A 22,091-nucleotide genomic window follows, 5' to 3' on the forward strand; every position below is an offset into this window, starting at 1 on the left:
TCCTGCCTCAGACTCCCATGTGTTTCTCTCATGATCATAGGGAGCAAGCTTGGCTCCTTACATCTGAACATTAAAGGCTGGGGCAGGATGGAGGGTAACTGAAGAAGGGAGCCTCCTACAACAGTACAGGTACAACGCAGAGCTGTTCTCGTAAGCCAACACAATATGGGGAAGAAGGAACACGAAAAGTGTTAGAAGCACGATGTGTAGGGCTCAATGGTGGGCTAATTATAGGAGAAATGGTGAGTGAACGAGAACAGGGTGGCTCCCGGCTCACTGAAGTGAAAAAAGGCATGCAGCAACTGAAGTACCTAGTCTCCAATATGGTCTGAAATGATCCTGCCCCCTGGCTCACCTTTGCGTGAGCTTATATATGGTGCAACCACATGAGTAGCCTAGGAAGCTCAGCTAATCCCTGAGGTGACTGTAGTTCTAGATGACAGCTTGCTTGCCACCTAGCAAGAACAACAGGCAGAACCACAGCTAACCCCCTCTGATCCCCGTCACTCCGATATTGTGTGAAGTAACAAAGGCACATTGTTTTCTCCTCCTAAGAAACGGGATAGTCTGTTATGTAACAACAGACTAATACAAGAAGTGGCACCAGAACCAGAACTCTGGGTATAGCTTTGGAATCACAAAGAAGGCTTTGACAATTGTAAAAGAAAATCCAAGGGCCACAAAAACACTATTGGCTGAAGCCTCATGATCTTGAATCAGGATTTAAGCAAAGGCAGGGAGGGAAGCAGGGTTAACACTGCAAGACAGTACAAGGGCATCCTGGTCCTGTAAGGGAGACTTGATCAGTAACCATTCCTGCAGGTACCTGAACTGCAGAAAATGATGTTAGAAGAGCAGCTTGTTTTGTTTTGTTTTTACCACTTATGTAAGAAGAGATAAACTTAGGAAGAGCTATTAAACAAAAAGAGCCAGGATGTTGGTGATTTAAAAAAAACCTTGTTTTTTTTTTTTGGGGGGGGGGGCTTCTAAATGTAAAGCAATGCTAAAAGTAAGTAAGTTCTGGACAGAGACCAAATCCTAGTGAGACAGAATCAATGGTCTGACTGAAGAACCTTCAAAGGCACAATTCATTCAAACAAAAGGTGTAATAAAGAAATTAAGGGTGCGCCTCACAAATCCAATTAATCAAACAATAAAGCTTAATTAAGGGCACTGTATGAAAAAAATTAAAATACTGAAACAGCTCATTTCAGAGGTTTTTGAAGTCTGTGGTTTTGAACTAATGAAAAGGAATCCACCAAAAAATTCACCAAAGACCCAGAACATTTTTAGAGAAAACACTTCAGCAGACATAGCCAGCTTGAACTGAAAGCGGCGGAAGCAAGACAAAAGGAAGTCTGTGAGCCCCTAAAATTCTATTGACAGGAAGTGGAATGAGAAAACTAATCAGCTGTGAAGCACATGCTTTCTGGGGATCACTCAGAGGCTGGAATCAGAGCCTAGAGGGCAAGGCACAGAGCCATGGAGAATTATCCCAGGCCTGAGACCTAATCAAGACCATCCAGCATTTGCCATTCAATTCAAGAACGGCTGTGGACCAATGGCTCCTCTGTGAGTTCCATTTTCTCCCCTCCAGTAGTTACCCCAGCTATGTCTCTCTATGGCATCTTAGATATATGGGAGACACCTATCCTACTGCTTGAGCCACTGGGGTCAATAGTTAACTCACCTATCACAAGATGCTAAACATCCCAAGACCCTCATCTGCATCAGAGCCAGGTTCGTGTTTCACTGTGACCTTTGGTGCTACTGTAGGATGATATTCTTGGGCAAGTGTATTCTCCGTGTGGATGAACAAGAGTAATTTGGTGGTTGTGTGGAAAGACTGATCCAAATGATACTTAACTATCTACCTAGTCCCCTTACACAAGGTCAGCATTAGTCTCTGTGACCAACAGAATATGAAAAAAAATGGAGTAGCACTTCTGAGCAATTATCAAACACAGAGGACAGTACTTAAGCTCCCCCATTTACCTGCTCTCTGAAGAGTTCGATTTCTGGAACAAATTAACAAAAGCCAAGGTGGAAGGAACTGGAAAACATCAGTGCGTAAACAAGACCTACTGATACCACTTAAGAGAACGTAGCAGAGGAGAGACAGCTCTACAATTTGAAGCACTCGCTGCTATTGCGGAGGACCCAGGTTTGATTCCCAGGACCCACATGGTGGCTTACAATCATCTGTACCTCAAGTTCCAGGGGATCCAATGCCCTCTTCTGGCTCCCATAGGCACCAGACACACACATGATGCACAATAAAACTTATACGTATAAAATGGGTTAAGTCTAAATAATAATAGTGATGGTGATGATTTAAGAAACAACTTAGAGCTGGAGAGATGGCTCAGTGGTTAAGAGCACTGACTGCTCTACCAAAGGTCCTGAGTTCAATTTCCAGAAACCACATGGCGGCTCATAACCATCTGTAATGGGATCTGATGCTCTCTTCTGGTGTTTTTGAAGACAGCTACAATGTACTTATATACATGAAATAAATAAATGAATCTTGAGAGAAAGAAAGGAAGGAAGGAAGGAAGGAAGGAAGGAAGGAAGGAAGGAAGGAAGGAAGGAAGGACGGACATAAAAGCAGATTCTCCAGCCCCAATGAGCTCTTGACCTGACTTCAGATCTGCAACCTGAGGGCTGTTTGCACTGTTGCCTGTCAATGTAGAGATAATTCTACCCGATTATGCCTATTTTCCAAACTTTTTGGTTGTTGGCACAACAGAACTATATTAAATAATCAAGAGAGTGGTATTTTCCTATATTCAAGCGAAAAAACGGTATTTGCAAATTGTTGAATTTAGACAGGCATTACATGAGACAGTCCAAGAGAGGAGCAGCGGGTCCCCCTGAGAAAGATTCAGGACCGCCAAACATCTAATTTTAACTATCAGAAACTAAATAGCAAATAATCATTGTTGTAATATGAAAAAAATTGTCAGCTAAATGGCAATAAATCAAATTGTATGAACTACTAAAATATACTGAACCTTATTCCTTTAAGCTATATTTTCAAAATGTAGATGAAAGAAAGAAGCAAAAGTAAAACCATGAATAAAATGGTCACGTTAACAAACTGAGAGCACAGATGGCTCTGGCAGTACGTATTATACCAAGCTAGAACAGGGCCCACACTGAAGAGCAGTAAGAAACCAGTTCACAAGAGAATGAATCTCAAGAAACAAAGAACGAAAAAACAACTGAACAGAAAGGCAATCACAAGGAGAACTAAGAAGCCAGAGCTGCTGCTCCAAGGGAGGCAGAGGAAACAAAATGCCCTGGGTAACAAAAGCTGCAAAGAGAAATGTGCTCTGTTTAAAAAAAAGGGGGGGGGGGTCACAGGGAAGGTGACGGGGCAGCTGGAAATAAGAGTGGAATTCAGATGGCGGCAAGCCCGAGATCTCAGTAAGAAGGTGACAATGTAAGAGCACAAATGAGACCTTATCTGAAAACAGGAGAAAGAGGAAAATGGGAAAGAAAACAAAAGGGATCTATGCTTCATTTGGAAACTCCTGCTTCAGTGTAGCCTTTTCCAACCCCAACCACCACTGAATTGACACTTAAAAAGGTTTCAAGAAAGAAGGCAAGAGGCACCAATGAAGATTAGTACTAACCTATCTGATGTACATCTCAATATCATCAATATGTACAATAAAGAATTTCAAAAGGGCCTACAGTTAACAATGTGTGTGGGGAAATCAAGCTTATTTGATCACTCCCTATTTCAAAGTGGAGGGAAAAGGACACAGCCAGAGAATGTATTAAACCATTATCTGACAACAGCAAACAAGTTATAAGCATAGTTGTCGTTTAAAATTTGGACAATTTCATACTCTTCCAGAGATAAGGGTCTGACTAGGAACTGATTCTCAAGGTGTTAGACTTGCCACACACCACCCTATGCAGTTCAGAGACAGCAAGCAGCACCAGTAGAGAGAAGATGGTTTAGGGTAACAGGGTAAGTGCTGGATATGCATAAGCCTATTGTATAACGGAAGGTGATTAGGAAATTAAAACCACATTCCAAAAGCAACACTATTTCCTGTTTCTTGGGACTTAGGACAGTTCCTGGTCACAACTATAATTGTATCACTTGGGAGACTGAGTCACGAGGATTACCACAAGTTTAGAGCTAGCCTGGACTTCAGAATAAGGTTCTGTCTCCAAAAAAACAGCGACGAAACCTACACAGGGGTAATAACTAAAAGTACATCTTTAGAACAACTTTTGAAAAGTTTATTTGTACGACGTCAGTACTGTATTACTAGGAGCAGCTGTACTTGTTCATTTTGCTGTGTTATCATTTTGCCCTCTAATAGTAAAAAAACGGGGCTCTCATAAAAAAATATTTATGACCTTTATACAAGCTGATAATTACAGGGTGGGGCAGATATCATTTCAACTTACTACTTCTGTGTAGAAAATGATAGTTTGTTTTAATGTTTACCTCCCTTCCCCCGTAATGGTTTAGTTTTAGAACTTAGGAAGAGATGACGTGTATCGTGAATACTAAGCCCATAGAAGAGATTCTATTCAGGTCTCAAATCAATGTTACCTATCAAATGCTACCCCTGCACACCACCTGGTTTCCTTTCCCAGAAACATTTAGTGTGTCCAATAAACCGTTTAACTAACGTCATGGTTTGTAATATTATCATTTATATGTCATGTGCACAGCTCTACTCTCAAACACTGCCTGACACACTTCTGGAGCCTAGTCAACACTAAATAAAGCCAATGCCGGACTTGGTGGCACACGCTTGTTATCCCAGCACTCGAGAAACTGCGGCAGGAAGACCGACGGTTCGAAAAAAGCCTGGGCTGCATAGTGAGACCCGCATCTTTCTCAAACGTATCCCCTTTGCTGTCAATCTGGTTCCACAGCCTACATTCGTGATGTAACCCAGAGCATGCTTCCCGGTTTGTGTTCCGACACCAAAGTCGGTGCTAGACACGCAGTAGGAGCTCGGTCTCTGAGTGAATGACGAGAACCCGGCACGGGCTGATGATGCAATGGAGCGCAGAGCTGGTTCCGAGAAGCTAATTGAGCCCAGCCGAGTCTGCTTGCCCATCAGCGCGCCCCTGCGGATTCTGGCCGTGCGTGGCGGTATGAACGCCGCCAGCTTGGCTCTCCCAGGCACCTCGCCCAGGCCACGGAGCGGGCACTCACTGTAGGTCCGGCCCAGGACTTGGAAGAGCAGGTCTCGCTTCACGCTGACAGTCGGCATGGTGAGTCGTGGACACTGCGCCTGCGCCACGTGCGGGGCCTCAGCGACCCTAGAGCGAAGGACCCGCCGCCCCTCTCTTGGGCTGTCTCACGTAATGCCTGTCTAAATTCAACAATTTGCACACACCGTTTTTCGCTTGAATATAGGGAAATACCACTCTCACGATTATTTAATATAGTTCTGTTGTGCCAATAACCAAAAAGTTTGGAAAATAGGCATAATCGGGTGGAATTATCTCTATATTGACAGGCAACAGTGCGAACAGACCTCAGGAGCCCGGATGCCTCCAAAGCCCATCGGAAGATGCCAAATTGGGTAGGCGGAGCGCTAGAGGGTGGGAAGGACTTCCAGGTAGAAAAGTCTTCCTTGAGGTGTTTGAAAAGTAACCCGGTACAAGGCTTCCTGGAAAGAATATGCGAATACTAACGGCAAGGTCTGTGAACAGGCCACAATTTTTTTTAACCTCTTTTTTTTTTTTGAGACAGGTTTCTGTGTATCTTTGGCCGTCCTGGAACTCGCTTTATAGACCAAGCTGGCTTTGAACTCAATGGGATCCGCTTGCCCCTACCTTCCTAGTGCTGGTATTAAAGGCATGCGCCACGACTGCCCGGCTTTTACTTCTTTAACCCTCTTAAACTCATCAGATTTGATACCCTATTCTCGTTTGAACGCAACAGCAACCTCATCGGTAGGCATTGCTAGAGACCGCAGAACTTGTCTACTATCAAATGTACTCGGCCTAAAATGAGCATGAGCAGATTTCCCCCGTAGAACAACTCTGAGGGACAGGTCAAATAATGGCCGGCTGAGATGTCAGGACTTAATCCCTTGTAGCGTGCAAATGCTACAGTATGTGGTATCGGAGTCTGTGTGGAATAAGCTAAGGGGTCTGATCTGGAACTTAGCCGAGGTTATTAGGATGGGCCCTAAATGCAATTTCGTGTAGCCTTGGTAAGCGAAAGGCAGCGGTTTGAGTAAGGTCACTACAAAAATTAAAAATAAAATCAGTAGTCATCAGAAACTGAAAGAGATGAGCAAAATCTCACTTGGCCGGTGTCTCTCTCTCTCTCTCTCTCTCTCTCTCTCTCTCTCTCTCTCTCTCTCTCTCTCTCGTTTGAGATAAAGGCTCAACTCTGTAGCTGAAGCAGTCCTGAGACTCACCCTGTAGCTCTGGCTGGCCAGAAATTTTCAGAGATTCCCCTGCTTCAAGGTATCTTGAGAGACAAGAATATGAGTCACCTCACCAGGCTCAAGATTCTGTTTGGAATGAAAAGTTTGTGGCACTTTCTTTCAGTAGCCATGAAAAAAACAAATACATCAAGGCAGAGAGAGAACAAAACAGCCATGGACTGTGGGACTCACCTAACCTGTAAGGCAGAGCAGAGACATTGCTTCCTCAAGAGAAATGAAGCAAGGGCCACCACGGCCCTTTGTTTGGGGAAGCAGAACTGAGGCCAGATTTAGGCCATTGTGACTCTTAATAAGTTTTTCACTGCATTAATTTTCACTTATGGCAAGTCCCCTGTGCAGCTTCCTGCCCCTAGATTACAGTGAGTGTGCACTCAGTGCATAGTTTGCCATGGCCATTACCTCAGTTTTCTTATCTACAAAACAGAGATGACTACACACACCTTAGGAAAACTAATGTGAGAGTCAGAAATGCTTCTCCCAACTAGCACAGTTCTTCCCTCACTGCTCCTGGAACAGGGCAGATACCATCATGTCTATCAATAGTCCTGCTCTCAATGTCAGTGAAACCCTCTGTGTTTCTGTCGTCTCTCCCAAACAACGCATCATGATTTTCCTCATTACAAATAACTAGTGTGAGCCTTTTTGGACTAAAAAGGCTCCTAGAAGACTCTAGAGCAACAAGCCAAAGTGGGACGCAGGTTCTCATCCCTGATAGTACGTCCCAAAATACAAATAGGTGACATTGTTTTGTCTAAGTGTGGAGCCAATCTTAAAGCTTAATTGTTGTTGCAGTAACAGGAAATAGATACTGCACTGACCTAAAGATACTTTCAAGCACACACAAATGATGGCACAGTAAGGTAAAATAAAAACCTACAGCAACAACCACAAACCAGTTAGTGTGGTGGAAGGAATGATCCTGAGAAGGGGAGTATTAGTGTTCCCCCTAATAGAAAAAACAGTGAGCAGATGGATAGGCAGGGCAGACAGACAGACAGTCAAGTAGTAGCCTATGCAAGCAAGGAGACCAAGAAGTTATACAGTCTGTTGTCTACAGACTGAACACCCAGAAAAGTGAATACACTGGCTTGAAGGTCTAAAAGTGTGGAACCTCTCTGAGGACCACACTAGGGACCCTTTAAGGACCAGAAACAGCGAGGGTAGGAAAAGATCTATGTTTTTGCTGTATCCAAGCCATCGAATGGTTCTCACTCAGAGCATCTACCTAACTTAGTTCACCAGCTCAAATGTCCATCTCTCAGAAACATATAACCAACTATTAGGCTTATTTTGGGATCCTTTAACTCGGGCATTTGACCATAAAATTAACTCATAATTCGTAAGAGGTTTTAAAATACTGCTTTGTTTTCCCCGATATGTCACCATAGGTGTGTTTTAAGAAATTATAGATGGATGTGGGAAATAAAGTAAATAATGCTGTTTGAAGAGTAAAAGAGAAATAGTTCTCAATATTTTACTTTTAAGGTTTCTTTCCCCACAGATTTATAAAGTTTCAGCCCAATTTAAATTATTTTTTCTATTGATTCTGGATTTTAGGTTGTATTTTTTTTTTACCCCCGCCCCTTAGGTTGTATTTTTAAAAGTCTTCCTCCACACATTTTTTTTTTAAATCATGTTTTCCCCTTCGAGTACATCAGTAGAATTCTTTTCCATTTGAATCTCAGATATTTTTTGAAATTTGTTTTGGTTTTGGGAGTTAATGAACAAGCCAGTTTTATTTTCTTTTCAAACAGCAATGCCAGTACCATTTATTAAAAAGCTTCTTTTCCCCATCCAGTTTGTAATATCACATATTAAATTTCCACATATATTGGACGGACTGCCAAAGTGTCTGTCTCTATGCCAGGACCAAGCTATTTTAATGATTATGGTGTTGTTTTCCAAACCACTCCTGGAAACTAGTTCCAAAGGCCAAAGAACCACATTGTCAAGTTTAGTTACAGCAATGACACTACTTCTCCAGTTACTTTTCACATTGCGGTGACCAAAACACCCGACAGAAATAATTCAAGGGAGAAAAAGTTATTTCTGGCATCCTTTCAAAGGGTTCATTCAGTCTGTCATGGTGGGCAAGGAGAGGTAGTTCAGTTCACATCATGGAGATCCAGGAAGCAGGGAGGGAAATATGGGTGATCTTGTAGCATTCTCCCTTCATGTTTTCATTCCATCCAGGTCTGACCCGTAGGATGGTGCCACCTACATACAAGACAGATCCTTTCCTCTCTGGATTCAGCCTTCACAATCATAGCCAGCGGTGTACCTCCCCAACTCCTAGGTGTTCTAAATCCAGTCAAGTTGGCAATGATAGTAACTTTCATAAGCATCTTTCATCATCCTGAAATTCCATTCTTGGAATTATTCTAAAGAACAAACTGGTATCATTTCTTTGTCATATAGAAAAAAATTGAAACAGCTGAAACATCTAACAACATGGCTTGATTAAAGTGTTTCGGTACAGTCTAATAAGAAAACATTAAAAGCAAGGTAGAGGGCCAGGGATTCAGCTCAGTGGTAGAGTGTTTACCCAGAGTGCATCACGTCTTTGATGTGCAACACCCCAAAGTAAAATATAAGTCAAAGTAATGTTGACTGTTATGGTGGTTAGTGTTAATTTTCAACTTGACAGAACTTAGAAGGATTATTCTGATTGTGATGTGGAAAGGTGCATCATAATTCTAGCTGGGACTCCTGCCTCGGCAGGGGATTCTGGACTGTAGTGAGCACTAATGTGCCTGAACTCATCCCTATCTAGTTCTTCATTAGGGATGTGGTGTGAGCAGCTGCTTCAAGCTCTTGTTGCCTTGACTTCCCTCTTTGAGGACTGTACCTCCTTGAGCAGTGAACTAAAATATGCCCCCTTCCCTTGAGTTGATTTGTTATTTTATCAAACAGCAGAGGAAACACACACATTCTATATGAAGATAATGCTGTAAGATGAGAGAGAGAGAGAGAGAGAGAGAGAGAGAGAGAGAGAGAGAGAGAGAGGTGTCAGTGTAGCCCTGGCTGTCCTGGAGCTCAATATGATAAACCAGGCTAGACCAGAGCTCACAGAAATCCATCTGCCTCTGCCTCCCAAGTACTAGAATCCGAGACATGCCACCACAGCCCATGTGTGCTGTGGAAATTTTAACATAAAAAGTCTTTTCAACAAATTACATGAAAACAAAGTTATTAAAGACTTAACATGATTAATTTTGTTAAATCGAGTAAATATGAACACATGAGTATGAATAAAAACAACAACGTATGCTATACATCTGGGTTATAGCTATACCTAGGTGGCGCAATTATTTTCTTCATTCTATATCTTATTGTTTACAAAACTGTGATTGATAGTCATCACTTTTATTATAAGGAAGAGTGTCATTATGAAGCACATCGCTGCTCATTTCTTTCTCTTACCTAACCACCTGTAGGCAGTGTAGCTCTCTCATTGCACACAGGGTCGGGCTGATTGCTTTTTTCTGTCAGAACTTCAGTATCCACAGAGAACAATGCTGAAGAGAACTACGTTACCTTCCTGTAGTGCTTGTGGCTCAGGCAATAACTGAGAAAGGGATGACTTCTTTCTGCATAGGCCCTAGAATGCAGTACATTTTAAACTAGAGCAGAAGGATTAACATGACCCACTGACATTGTAGATGTTTTCACATGTATATTGTCCACTTCTGGCTTCCATTTTCCTCCATCATTCAAAGGACACAGCTCTTCCTCTGACGACAGGACAAAGTTTATAGAAACAATTCTAAACCTGCAAAGTACAATTTGAATATCAGATATCTATACTAAAGCTAACAGTCTGGAGTGATCCAAAGCTATAAACCCTTTCTAGTATTAAATCATCTGGAACTTGATCTACTTATCTACCATCTTCCAAAAGTGAGAGGGCATAGGCAGAATATGCAATTTCCTATAATCGTCTAGTTTACACTCATTGTGTGTCCTAACTACCTATAATCAAAATCATGTGCTTCTTCTGATTTCTAGAGATAAATCTTGCTGGCACAGCACTTTCCCAGCAAGTATGAGCTCCCTCAGTCCATCCTAAATACTATAAGAAAAAACAGCCGACTCACTCCCTTAACCCCAGCTACTCACTCAGGAGGCTGAGACGATTTCAGTGTCAGCCCTGACTCTAGAATAAACTCAAAACTAGTTCTCAGTGGGAGCCGAGGACTGAACAGATAGAAGGTGAGTGGGTAGAGCCTCTCAAAGGGGCTGACCCCCCGGTTGTTTTTAAGACACCTGTCCCTTTACTCCTACTTTTTCAACAGGAAGAAGTTCAGGGTAGTAAAGCTTACAGTGTGCCAAGCTGCAAAGTTAAAGTTGAGAATCAAGTAATAGGTAGATTATCTATAATCCTAACACCCACGTTGGACTGCTCACAACCAACTGCCATGGCTCCAGGGCTAAGGGTTGATACTTTAAGTATCCATTGAGAACAGTTGAAAGAAATTCTGGGATTTTTATAAATGACAAGATTAAAATCTGGTATTTTGAAAAACTCAGCATAAGCATCGCTTTAGCTGTCTGTCATTCTAGCAAAGCACCTGTGGTGTTTGAACAGGAACGGGCCCCATAGGCTCATGTTTGGCTGGTTTGGTGGAACTATTTAAGAAGGATTAGAAAGTGTGGACTTGGAGGAGGCGTGTCATTCTGGTGGGTTTCAAATATGAAATTGTGGCTATCCTGAGAGTGGAGAGAGAATAGCAAAAGGGTGGGGAAATCCTTACTGATTTTAAAGAAAATGAGGACAGCTGCTGGGAGGGAGGTGTGCAAGCCGGAAAAGCCTGGAAGTTTAGAGCAGCCTGTGTGTGTGTGTGTGTGTGTGTGTGTGTGTGTGTGTGTGTGTGTGTGGTGGTGGTGGTAGTGGGGGTGAGCCAGAAGATTAGGGAGGCCAGTGTGAAGGCTTTCATATCACAGGTGTGTGCTGATAGGAAAATAGATACCCCATTTGCTGGAGAAACAGGGAGATAAGGGACTTTGCTGGTTCTTCCTAGCAGACAGAAACTCATTTCACAGGTTCCTGAGGAATGCTTATTGTAAGCTTCCTCTGTCTGTCTGTCTGTGTCTGTCTGTGTCTATCTATCTGTAAGCAGTCCTTCTGTTAACCCTGTCAGAGTGCAGCCTGAGCTGAGCCCAGAATGTCATTTAGGACATTGTCAGTGCCATTGCCATTTGAGGGGTTGGCCTTTGGAGCCTAACACCTTCTATCCTATTTGAGACAGAGTCTCTTTGGTTTTGTACACCCATATCCTTGCACTCTGTGAATGGTAGTCTCTCAAGCCCACTAACTGCCAGGGATTCTCCTGTCTCCTCCACCTTCTCCTCTCTCTCTGGAGTACAACTACAGACACATATGCATGCTGTTATATCTGGTGTTAGCTGAGACCTGGGAATTCTGGCTCAGGTCCTCAGGCTGATGTGCCCAATGTTTTACCCAAGGAGCCATCTCCTCCTCCACATTTGTTTATAACTTGAAACTAACCACAGCTTGAGTCAAGGTAAAAAGTTGTGTTTGCACCTCCTTGCTAGTAATGGTTAACTATGGTAAAAGGCAAAGATAAAAAGCATGGGAGGAAGAGAAAATTCCTAACTATCCAGTCCATACTTCAGTAGTCGATGGGGCGATCTGAACTGTGACCTTCTTATTGTTTTGTTAAGAATTAGTTAATGGGGGCTGGAGAGATGGCTCAGTGGTTAAGAGCACTGACTGCTCTTCCAGAGGACCTGAGTTCAAATCCCAGCAACCACATGGTGGCTCACAACCATCTGATCCCCTCTTCTGGTGTGTCTGAAGACAGCCACAGTGTACTCATGTATATACATAATAAATAAATCTTTTAAAAAAAAGAATTAGTTAATGCTTGTGTATCTCCATTGGCACTTGGCGTTGCAATTTAAAAATACTCCATCACATTCTATGTTGGTTTATGGGTATGAGGTGGGTTCCAAGGTCAGAAGACAATTTACGGAAGTCACTTCATTTCTTCCCTCAGGTGTGGTATAGGAGTCAAACATAGGTCTTGAGTCCTGGCGGAAAGTGCCTTTGCCTGCTGAGACCTCTCAGCCACTCCTGTTGTCATCGGTTTCTTTTCACTGTGTAGCCCTGGCTAGCACTGGTCTCCCAGAGTTCCACCTGCTTCTTTATCCTGGGTGCTAAGATCAAGGCATGTGCCACTACGCTCAGCATACCACTGTTGGCTTTTAAACCTTATGTGTGGACATGGTTTACTTCATTCACTAATAGCTAGTAGCGAGCACCTTTCCATGCATCTCTTCACTGGCAAAATGTCTCTCCACGTATTTTACTCATCTTTAAAGTTTATTACTTTATTGTTGAATGATAAGCATTTTTATATATTCTAGACTAAATTGTTTATCAGGTATTCATCACAGAAATATTTTTCCAGTCTACTTTATGGCAGAAATTGTATAGTTAAATTTTTATGTGTGTATCTAGAATCTACTGCAGATTGATTTTTATGAATGGTGTAAGAATAAGAGCTTAGGGTGAATGCTGTGTCAGCGGCTGCTTAGTTGCTGGCAGAGCCAAACGCAGACACACTGTCTTCCACAACTCCTTTCCTTTGACTACTTGCTCAAATATTTGTTGACTGAATGAATAACTCCAATCTAAACTGACTAGTTCGGTCTTGGGTTCTTCCTTCTATTAATACTCTCTTCCTTATTTGAGAAAAAAGTCTTACAATGGTAGCTACTTACCAGGGTGCTAAAGACAAAAGTCATTTCCCAAAAGTGGAAACCTGGTTCTGTTCTCTCCTATCCTAGCCTATCCTGTGTGGAAATTCCCTTGACTTTTAGAGTCGGTTTCTTCATTGATGAAAGGTCCCTGTAGGGATGAAACCAGATGTGTGACGCTCGCAGCACTGTATACAGAGGTGTAAGCAGTCAGCGATGCCTGGGCGTCAGATTTGGAAGTACAGTCCTCCTTTGATCTGTGTTTCTCCAAATATGGAGATCAATACCCAAGGACAAGCACATCAAACAGCAGTCCTTACTGGATGCAGGGGAGCTGAAACTTTGGGTGTTGGTGTTTACTTCATGCTGCTTTCATTTGACTGAAAATGCAGTCTCCTGAGAAAGGAGGACGATGGGGAGTCCACTTCTATGCTAGCCTCTACTTTGACTCCCGATTTCCTTTACTGCAAACTGGAATGGATACTTCGAGGCCTTGGAGCCAGGTCATACCTGGCAAGAGGTTGTCACAGTGTATGTCATAGTATGCAATCACAGAATCTCCCACCTAGTGTGGAGGATGGCTCAGAAAGAACGCTAAGAGAGAAGAAAGTTTCTCTTCAACCAGAAGCCCTTCCCCCTTTCTTAGGAAGACCTTTGCACACACATCTCTCTTTGCCTGGTAGACCTCTTCAGTTAATTAAATTAATCGTTTAAAACTCGGGTCAAGGGCTGGAGAGACAGCTCAACTGTTAAAATGCTTGCAAGCGTGATAATCTGAGTCTGGTGCCCAGAATCCAGATAAACAGTCAAGCTGGTGAGGTGATAACAGAGAACAGCCAGGGCTTTTTGCAGAGCCACCATAGCCTAATTGGGTAATTCCCAAGCCCCATTGACTCTCTATCAAAAAACCAAAGTCGAAGGCTAAGACAGTGTTGTGAAACACTGAGGTTGACCTCTGACCTCTCCACATGTTTCTGTGCACACATTTAAGAACAGGTAGGTAAGCGCTGAGAAAGAAAAACAGATTCAAGAAGTCTTCCCTCCAGATTCTAGGACCTTCAGTCTTGTGCCCATACTAGGGTCTTATAATTATATACTATTCAGTTGTGTGATTATTTTGCTTAGATTTGTCCCCCAAAAGATCATTTTCTCTGAGATCAAAATAATGGAGATTTGGTGGACTTTCAGTAAATATGGGTTAAGAAAATGAATGAAAGGAAATCACCCAGGATTTGTATAGGAATTTTAGGACACAAGAAAGCACACACAAAGAGAGACCCACGCGTGCACACACATACGCACGCACCTTTGAGTGGTGGTGGAGACCCACACTAATAAACGCAAGTACCACGCCTTCCACCAGCTAGTTCTGGACCCCCAAGAACTAATCAAATTACCCATTCCCCTTTATTTGGGTTCAGAGGAAGCGGTGGGAGCTAAGAGCTAGGTGGTGGATCAGATGAACAATGGTCAGACACGGTTGGGAACCCAGGTCCTAGCGATTGGGCAGGAAACAGTCTGGCCTCTTCCACCCAGGGGTGCATAGTGATCCCCAGCACCCCGCCTCATCCCTGCGCACGCTCCCTCACCTCCTGCCCTAAGGCGAATTAGTTCCTTCCTTCTCCGCCCGCCCGCTGGAGCCTCCGCCTCCGCCTCCTGGTCCTTACGGGTAAAACAGACCCGGAGAAAGGAGTCCTCTGGGTGGAACATGATGGTTGAGTTCGAGCCATCCAACAGCCTGCTGGCAAGGTGCCTGCAGACCGCTGCGATGCTGCAGGGGATCCTGGTCATCTTGGTGCTGAGTAAGAGCCCTGCCATGCCACCCTCACCAGACAAGTCCCCACCGGTCTGCCTGATCAGATCAGAGGGTGTTCACCTACTGTGGGATCTCTCTCTCTCTCTCTCTCTCTCTCTCTCTCTCTCTCTCTCTCTCTCTCTCTCTCTCTCTCTCTCTCTCTCTCTCTCTCCTCTGTTGTTTTGTTTTTTGAGACAGGGTTTCTCTGTGTTGCCCTGGCTGTCCCAGAAGAACTTGCTCAGTAGACCTCTACAGACCAGGCTGGCCCTGAACTCAAAGATCTGTCTGCCTTTGCCTCTCAAGTGTTGGGATTAAAGGCGTGTGTCTCTGTGACTGGCCTGTACTATTTTGTTTCTAAAGTGAGATGTGTCTTACTTACAATGGAAGATACGAGTTTTAAATATACTGCTGGGTAGATTGGGGCAACTATGGTCTCCCAAATGTAGTCATGACCCCATCTAGAAAGCAGATGCTATACAAAGTTTCATTTTAGCCCCTCAAAGGCTGCCAATTCATTTCTGGATCCCTCAGCGCATAATGGGTAAGCAATGCCTCGGGGTATCAAAACCATGCCGCCTTGACATCATGACAAAGACCTACTGTTAGTTTTTGTGTTTAGCTTAACTTTTCCGGTTGCATGCACTCCCGTGCTTTTTCGCCTAGACACAGCTACAGGTTTGGGTTGGATTCAGAGTGCGTACTTTTTTGCCTAGACACAGCTGCAGGTTTGGGTTGGATTCAGAGTGCCTTCTATTTGGAAATAATCCACCCAGGAGTGCGTTCTGGAGTATTCCCAAGCTCGCAGTGACAGTATAGAATCCGGGTTGCTGGGCAGCACTTGGAGGAATCTTGTCCTTAGTGTGTCATGCTCTTGGAGAAAGGTGTGTGACACACAAAGAGAAGAGAGACGAATGACTGTGAACTTCTATGCTTAAAATTTGCAGAGAAGCAGAAATCGCCCATATGGGCCAAGACAGAGCTGCACACCGGTGGGGCTAAGTAATAATAATAATATTTATTGCATTACACAGTTTTGCACATTGGAAGCATTTTCATGGGTTCAGTGCACTCATGGATCTCAACCATGACTGTACATGAGAACCACTGAAGGAGCTTCTCGCTCTTGTTCTTGTTCTTGTTCTTCTTGTTCTTCTTGTTCTTGTTCTTGTTCTTCTTGTTCTTGTTCTTCTTCTTCATCATCTTCTTTTTATTCTTTTTCTTTGTCTTCATCTTCTTTTTCTTCTAGTTCTTGTTGTTGTTGTTGTTGTTGTTGTTCTTCTTCTTCTTCTTCTTCTTCTTCTTCTTCTTCTTCTTCTTCTTTTCTTCTACTTCTCCGTGCCCTCCTCCTCCTCCTTCACCTCCTCCTCCTCTTCCTCTTCCTCCTCCTCCTCCTCCTCCTCCTCCTCCTCCTCCTCCTCCTCCTCCTTTGTCTTCTTCTGCTGAGACGGGGTTTCTCTGTGTAGCCTTGGCTGTCCTAGAACTTGCTCTGTAGACCAGGCTGGCCATGAACTCAGAGATCCACCTGCCTCTGCCTCCCAAGTGTTGGGATTAAAGGCTTTTGCCACCACTATCATTGAAGAAGCTTCTTAAACACTCTGATGCTGAAGCTCCAGCCATAGCGTTTCTAACTCATTTGTCTTGGATTGCAGCCTTCACCCAGACATATAAAAACAAAAACAGAAACAAAACTCCAAGTGTGCAGTAAGGGTTTATGAAAAAGTGATTCAGAGCATTAACTAACTCATTTGGTCCTCACAGACCAAACTCAGAGGCTGGGCTGGTGACAGTGTATTTCATTCTTCTCTAGACTGAGGGCCAAGGAACACCCCAAGGACACTGTATCCAGCATTCAGTACTGCCAATGGGCCCCCAAGCACCATCTGCTGTTACCCATGCTCTCTTTATTGTTAGAGCATGGCAGTGACTCTTTTTACTGTCTATAAAGACAAGGGAGCTGAGAGACAAAGTAAATTACTCCAGGCCACCCAGCTGGTATAATAAGTAGAAAAACTGGAGGCAAACACGAGTTTTCTATCAAAAGTCTCTGGCTCAGCCACTGTGCACCTGCTTTGATGGCCTCACTTTCATCATGCAGCAACTCTCAGAAAGGCCCCAGTCCAGTCCTTTTCATTCATGGTGGCTATCGTTGATTACATTTGTAAGTGTCTGCAGTTGTAGACGCCTATGTCGGCATCCTAGTGTGCAAGCTCAGAGAAGGAGCACCCTGCAACTGCCTGGCCAGGGATGCCCAAGAGGACTTGTCCTAGGATTATTTCTACACCATCACTCAAAATAGAAGGTACCCTCCCTATGTCCCTGAAAGAATAAACTCATGTTATCTCCTTAGCAATCCAGTAAGAGTGGGACGGTTCTCCTACGTCGTGTCATAATGAGGAAACTATTGCACAAGGTCATGTAGCTTATAAGGTGTGTGTGTGTGTGTGTGTGTGTGTGTGTGTGTGTGTGTGTGTGTGTGTGTGTGTGTGAATGTATGCTACATGCAGGTAGATTTCATTTCTAGACATAGAAAAGCAGAGAAAATGAGGTGGATTCCAATTGTCTTGATTTCTTTCTTTTTCCTTGCTTGGTTTTCTTTGTTTTTTGCTTTGTTTTGTTTTCTTATTTAGGTTTTGAGACAAGGCCTCACTCTAGCCCAGGCGAGCTTTGAACCCCTGGCAATCCTTCTACTTCAGTGCTAGGATTGCAGACTTGAGTTACCACACTTGACTTTGTTTTCCAATCATTTAATACTTAGCCATTTTTGTTTTTCCTAATATTTTATTTTTAAAAAGTTTTAAAGATTTCATCTTTTCCACATACTATTTTGAGATTCATTCTTTTATTTGGATTCCAACAAGTCATTTCTTTGGGTTCCCAAGTTATTTTTTTTTAACTTTTTATTCTTTGTACATTTCACATCATGGCCCCCCAATCCCATTCATCTCCCAGTCCCTCCATAGCCACCCTTTGCCCTTGCGACTTCTCCCCTAAAAGAAAACAATCAAACAAAAATTTTTACTGTGGAAGCTGAGGTGTGTCACAGTGTGTCCCACATACACCCTTTTGTTCAAACAGCCGTTCCTGAAAATGTTTTTTTTTCTTTTTTTTTTTTTATTAACTTGAGTGTTTCTTATTTACATTTCGAGTGTTATTCCCTTTCCCGGTTTCCAGGCAAACATCCCCCTAATCCCTCCCCCTCCCCTTCTTTATGGGTGTTCCCCTCCCCACCCTCCCCCCATTACTGCCCTCCCCCCAACAATCACGTTCACTGGGGGTTCAGTCTTAGCAGGACCAAGGGCTTCCCCTTCCACTGGTGCTCTTACTAGGATATGCATTGCTACCTATGAGGTCAGAGTCCAGGGTCAGTCCATGTATAGTCTTTAGGTAGTGGCTTAGTCCCTGGAAGCTCTGGTTGATTGGCATTGTTGTTCATAAGGGGTATCGAGCTCCTTCAAGCTCTTCGAGTTCTTTCTCTGATTCCTTCAACAGGGGTCCGGTTCTCAGTTCAGTAGTTTGCTGCTGGCATTCGACCCTGTATTTGCTGTATTCTGGCTGTGTCTCTCAGGAGCGATATACATCCGGCTCCTGTCGGCCTGCACTTCTTTGCTGCATTCATCTTGTCTAATTGGATGGCTGTATATGTATGGGCCACATGTGGGGCAGGCTCTGAATGGTGTTCCTTCTGTGTCTGTTTTAATCTTTGCCTCTCTATTCCCTGCCAAGGGTATTCTTGTTCCCCTTTTAAAGAAGGAGTGAAGCATTCACATTTTGATCATCTGTCTTGAGTTTCATTTGTTCTAGGCATCTAGGGTAATTCAAGCATTTGGGCTAATAGCCACTTATCAGTGAGTGCATACCATGTATGTCTTTCTGTGTTTGGGTTAGCTCACTCAGGATGATATTTTCCAGTTCCAACCATTTGCCTACAAATTTCATAAAGTCGTTGTTTTTGATAGCTGAGTAATATTCCATTGTGTAGATGTACCACATTTTCTGTATCCATTCCTCTGTTGAAGGGCATCTGGGTTCTTTCCAGCTTCTGGCTATTATAAATAAGGCTGCAATGAACATAGTGGAGCACGTGTCTTTTTTATATGTTGGGGCATCTTTTGGGTATATGCCCAAGAGAGGTATAGCTGGGTCCTCAGGCAGTTCAATGTCCAATTTTCTGAGGATCCTATAGATTGATTTCCAGAATGGTTGTACCAGTTTGCAATCCCACCAACAATGGAGGAGTGTTCCTCTTTCTCCACATCCTCGACAGCATCTGTTGTCCCCTGAGTTTTTGATCTTAGCCATTCTCACTGGTGTGAGGTGAAATCTCAGGGTTGTTTTGATTTGTATTTCCCTTATGACTAAAGATGTTGAACATTTCTTTAGGTGTTTCTCCGCCATTCGGCATTCCTCAGCTGTGAATTCTTTGTTTAGCTCTGAACCCCATTTTTTAATATTTTTTGTCTCCCTGTGGTCTAACTTCTTGAGTTCTTTGTATATTTTGGATATAAGGCCTCTATCTGTTGTAGGATTGGTAAAGATCTTTTCCCAATCTGTTGGTTGCCGTTTTGTCCTAACCACAGTGTCCTTTGCCTTACAGAATCTTTGCAGTTTTATGAGATCCCATTTGTCGATTCTTGATCTTAGAGCGTAAGCCATTGGTGTTTTGTTCAGGAAATTTTTTCCAGTGCCCATGTGTTCCAGATGCTTCCCTAGTTTTTCTTCTATTAGTTTGAGTGTGTCTGCTTTGATGTGGAGGTCCTTGATCCACTTGGACTTAAGCTTTGTACAGGGTGATAAGCATGGATCGATCTGCATTCTTCTACATGTTGACCTCCAGTTGAACCAGCACCATTTGCTGAAAATGCTATCTTTTTTCCATTGGATGGTTTTGGCTCCTTTGTCAAAAATCAAGTGACCATAGGTGTGTGGGTTCATTTCTGGGTCTTCAATTCTATTCCATTGGTCTATCTGTCTGTCTCTGTACCAATACCATGCAGTTTTTATCACTATTGCTCTGTAATACTGCTTGAGTTCAGGGATAGTGATTCCCCCTGAAGTCCTTTTATTGTTGAGGATAGCTTTAGCTATCCTGGGTTTTTTGTTATTCCAGATGAATTTGCAAATTGTTCTGTCTAACTCTTTGAAGAATTGGATTGGTATTTTGATGGGGATTGCATTGAATCTGTAGATCACTTTTGGTAAAATGGCCATTTTTACTAAATTAATCCTGCCAATCCATGAGCATGGGAGATCTTTCCATCTTCTGAGGTCTTCTTCAATTTCCTTCTTCAGTGTCTTGAAGTTCTTATTGTACAGATCTTTTACTTGCTTTGTTAAAGTCACTCCGAGGTACTTTATATTATTTGGGTCTATTATGAAGGGTGTCGTTTCCCTAATTTCTTTCTCGGCTTGTTTCTCTTTTGTATAGAGGAAGGCAACTGATTTATTTGAGTTAATTTTATACCCAGCCACTTTGCTGAAGTTGTTTATCAGCTTTAGTAGTTCTCTGGTGGAACTTTTGGTGTCACTTAAATATACTATCATATCATCTGCAAATAGTGATATTTTGACTTCTTTTCCGATCTGTATCCCCTTGACCTCCTTTTGTTGTCTGATTGCTCTGGCTAGAACTTCAAGAACTATATTGAATAAGTAGGGAGAGAGTGGGCAGCCTTGTCTAGTCCCTGATTTTAGTGGGATTGCTTCAAGTTTCTCTCCATTTAGTTTAATGTTAGCAACTGGTTTGCTGTATATGGCTTTTACTATGTTCAGGTATGGGCCTTGAATTCCTATTCTTTCCAGGACTTTTATCATGAAGGGGTGTTGAATTTTGTCAAATGCTTTCTCAGCGTCTAATGAAATGATCATGTGGTTTTGTTCTTTCAGTTTGTTTATATAATGGATCACGTTGATGGTTTTCCGTATATTAAACCATCCCTGCATGCCTGGGATGAAGCCTACTTGGTCATGGTGGATGATTGTTTTGATGTGCTCTTGGATTCGGTTTGCCAGAATTTTGTTGAGTATTTTTGCGTCGATATTCATAAGGGAAATTGGTCTGAAGTTCTCTTTCTTTGTTGTGTCTTTGTGTGGTTTAGGTATAAGAGTAATTGTGGCTTCGTAGAAGGTATTCGGTAGTGATCCATCTGTTTCAATTTTGTGGAATAGTTTGGATAATATTGGTATGAGGTCTTCTATGAAGGTTTGATAGAATTCTGCACTAAACCCGTCTGGACCTGGGCTCTTTTTGGTTGGGAGACCTTTAATGACTGCTTCTATTTCCTTAGGAGTTATGGGGTTGTTTAACTGGTTTATCTGTTCCTGATTTAACTTCGGTACCTGGTATCTGTCTAGGAAATTGTCCATTTCCTGAAGATTTTCAAGTTTTGTTGAATATAGGTTTTTATAGTAAGATCTGATGATTTTTTGAATTTCCTCTGAATCTGTTGTTATGTCTCCCTTTTCAGTTCTGATTTTGTTAATTTGGACGCACTCTCTGTGTCCTCTCGTTAGTCTGGCTAAGGGTTTAATCTATCTTGTTGATTTTCTCAAAGAACCAACTTTTGGTTGTGTTGATTCTTTCTATGGTCCTTTTTGTTTCTACTTGGTTGATTTCAGCTCTGAGTTTGATTATTTCCTGCCTTCTACTCCTCCTGGGTGTATTTGCTTCTTTTTGTTCTAGAGCTTTTAGGTGTGCTGTCAAGCTGCTGACATATGCTCTTTCCTGTTTCTTTCTGCAGGCACTCAGCGCTATGAGTTTTCCTCTTAGCACAGCTTTCATTGTGTCCCATAAGTTTGGGTATGTTGTACCTTCATTTTCATTAAATTCTAAAAAGTTTTTAATTTCTTTCTTTATTTCTTCCTTGACCAGGTTATCATTGAGTAGAGCATTGTTCAATTTCCAAGTATATGTGGACATTCTTCCTTGATTGTTATTGAAGACCAGTTTTAGGCCGTGGTGGTCCGATAGCACGCATGGGATTATTTCTATCTTTCTGTACCTGTTGAGGCCCGTTTTTTGACCAATTACATGGTCAATTTTGGAGAAAGTACCATGAGGAGCTGAGAAGAAGGTATATCCTTTTGTTTTAGGATAGAATGTTCTATAAATATCCGTTAGGTCCATTTGGCTC

At 42.7% G+C, this 22,091-nt stretch overlaps 1 protein-coding gene across 2 annotated transcripts in view; it reads right to left on the reverse strand.

Moving 5' to 3' along the window:
- Farsb (phenylalanyl-tRNA synthetase subunit beta) overlaps positions 1–5,302 on the reverse strand; it is a 59,226-nt gene extending 53,924 nt beyond the window's left edge. Inside the window, exon 1 of one of the 2 annotated variants that reach the window (NM_001004252.1) lies at positions 5,195–5,261. In NM_001004252.1, the coding sequence (NP_001004252.1) occupies positions 5,195–5,252 (58 nt within the window). In that variant the 5' untranslated portion in view covers positions 5,253–5,261. Of the gene's footprint in view, positions 1–5,194 lie in introns of both variants that reach the window. The other variant, XM_006245189.5, reaches the window with a different exon arrangement.
- Positions 5,303–22,091: the final 16,789 nt, after the last annotated feature.

The sequence above is a fragment of the Rattus norvegicus genome, chromosome 9, assembly GCF_036323735.1.
Source record: "Rattus norvegicus strain BN/NHsdMcwi chromosome 9, GRCr8, whole genome shotgun sequence".
Classification (NCBI taxonomy): Eukaryota; Metazoa; Chordata; class Mammalia; order Rodentia; family Muridae; genus Rattus; species Rattus norvegicus.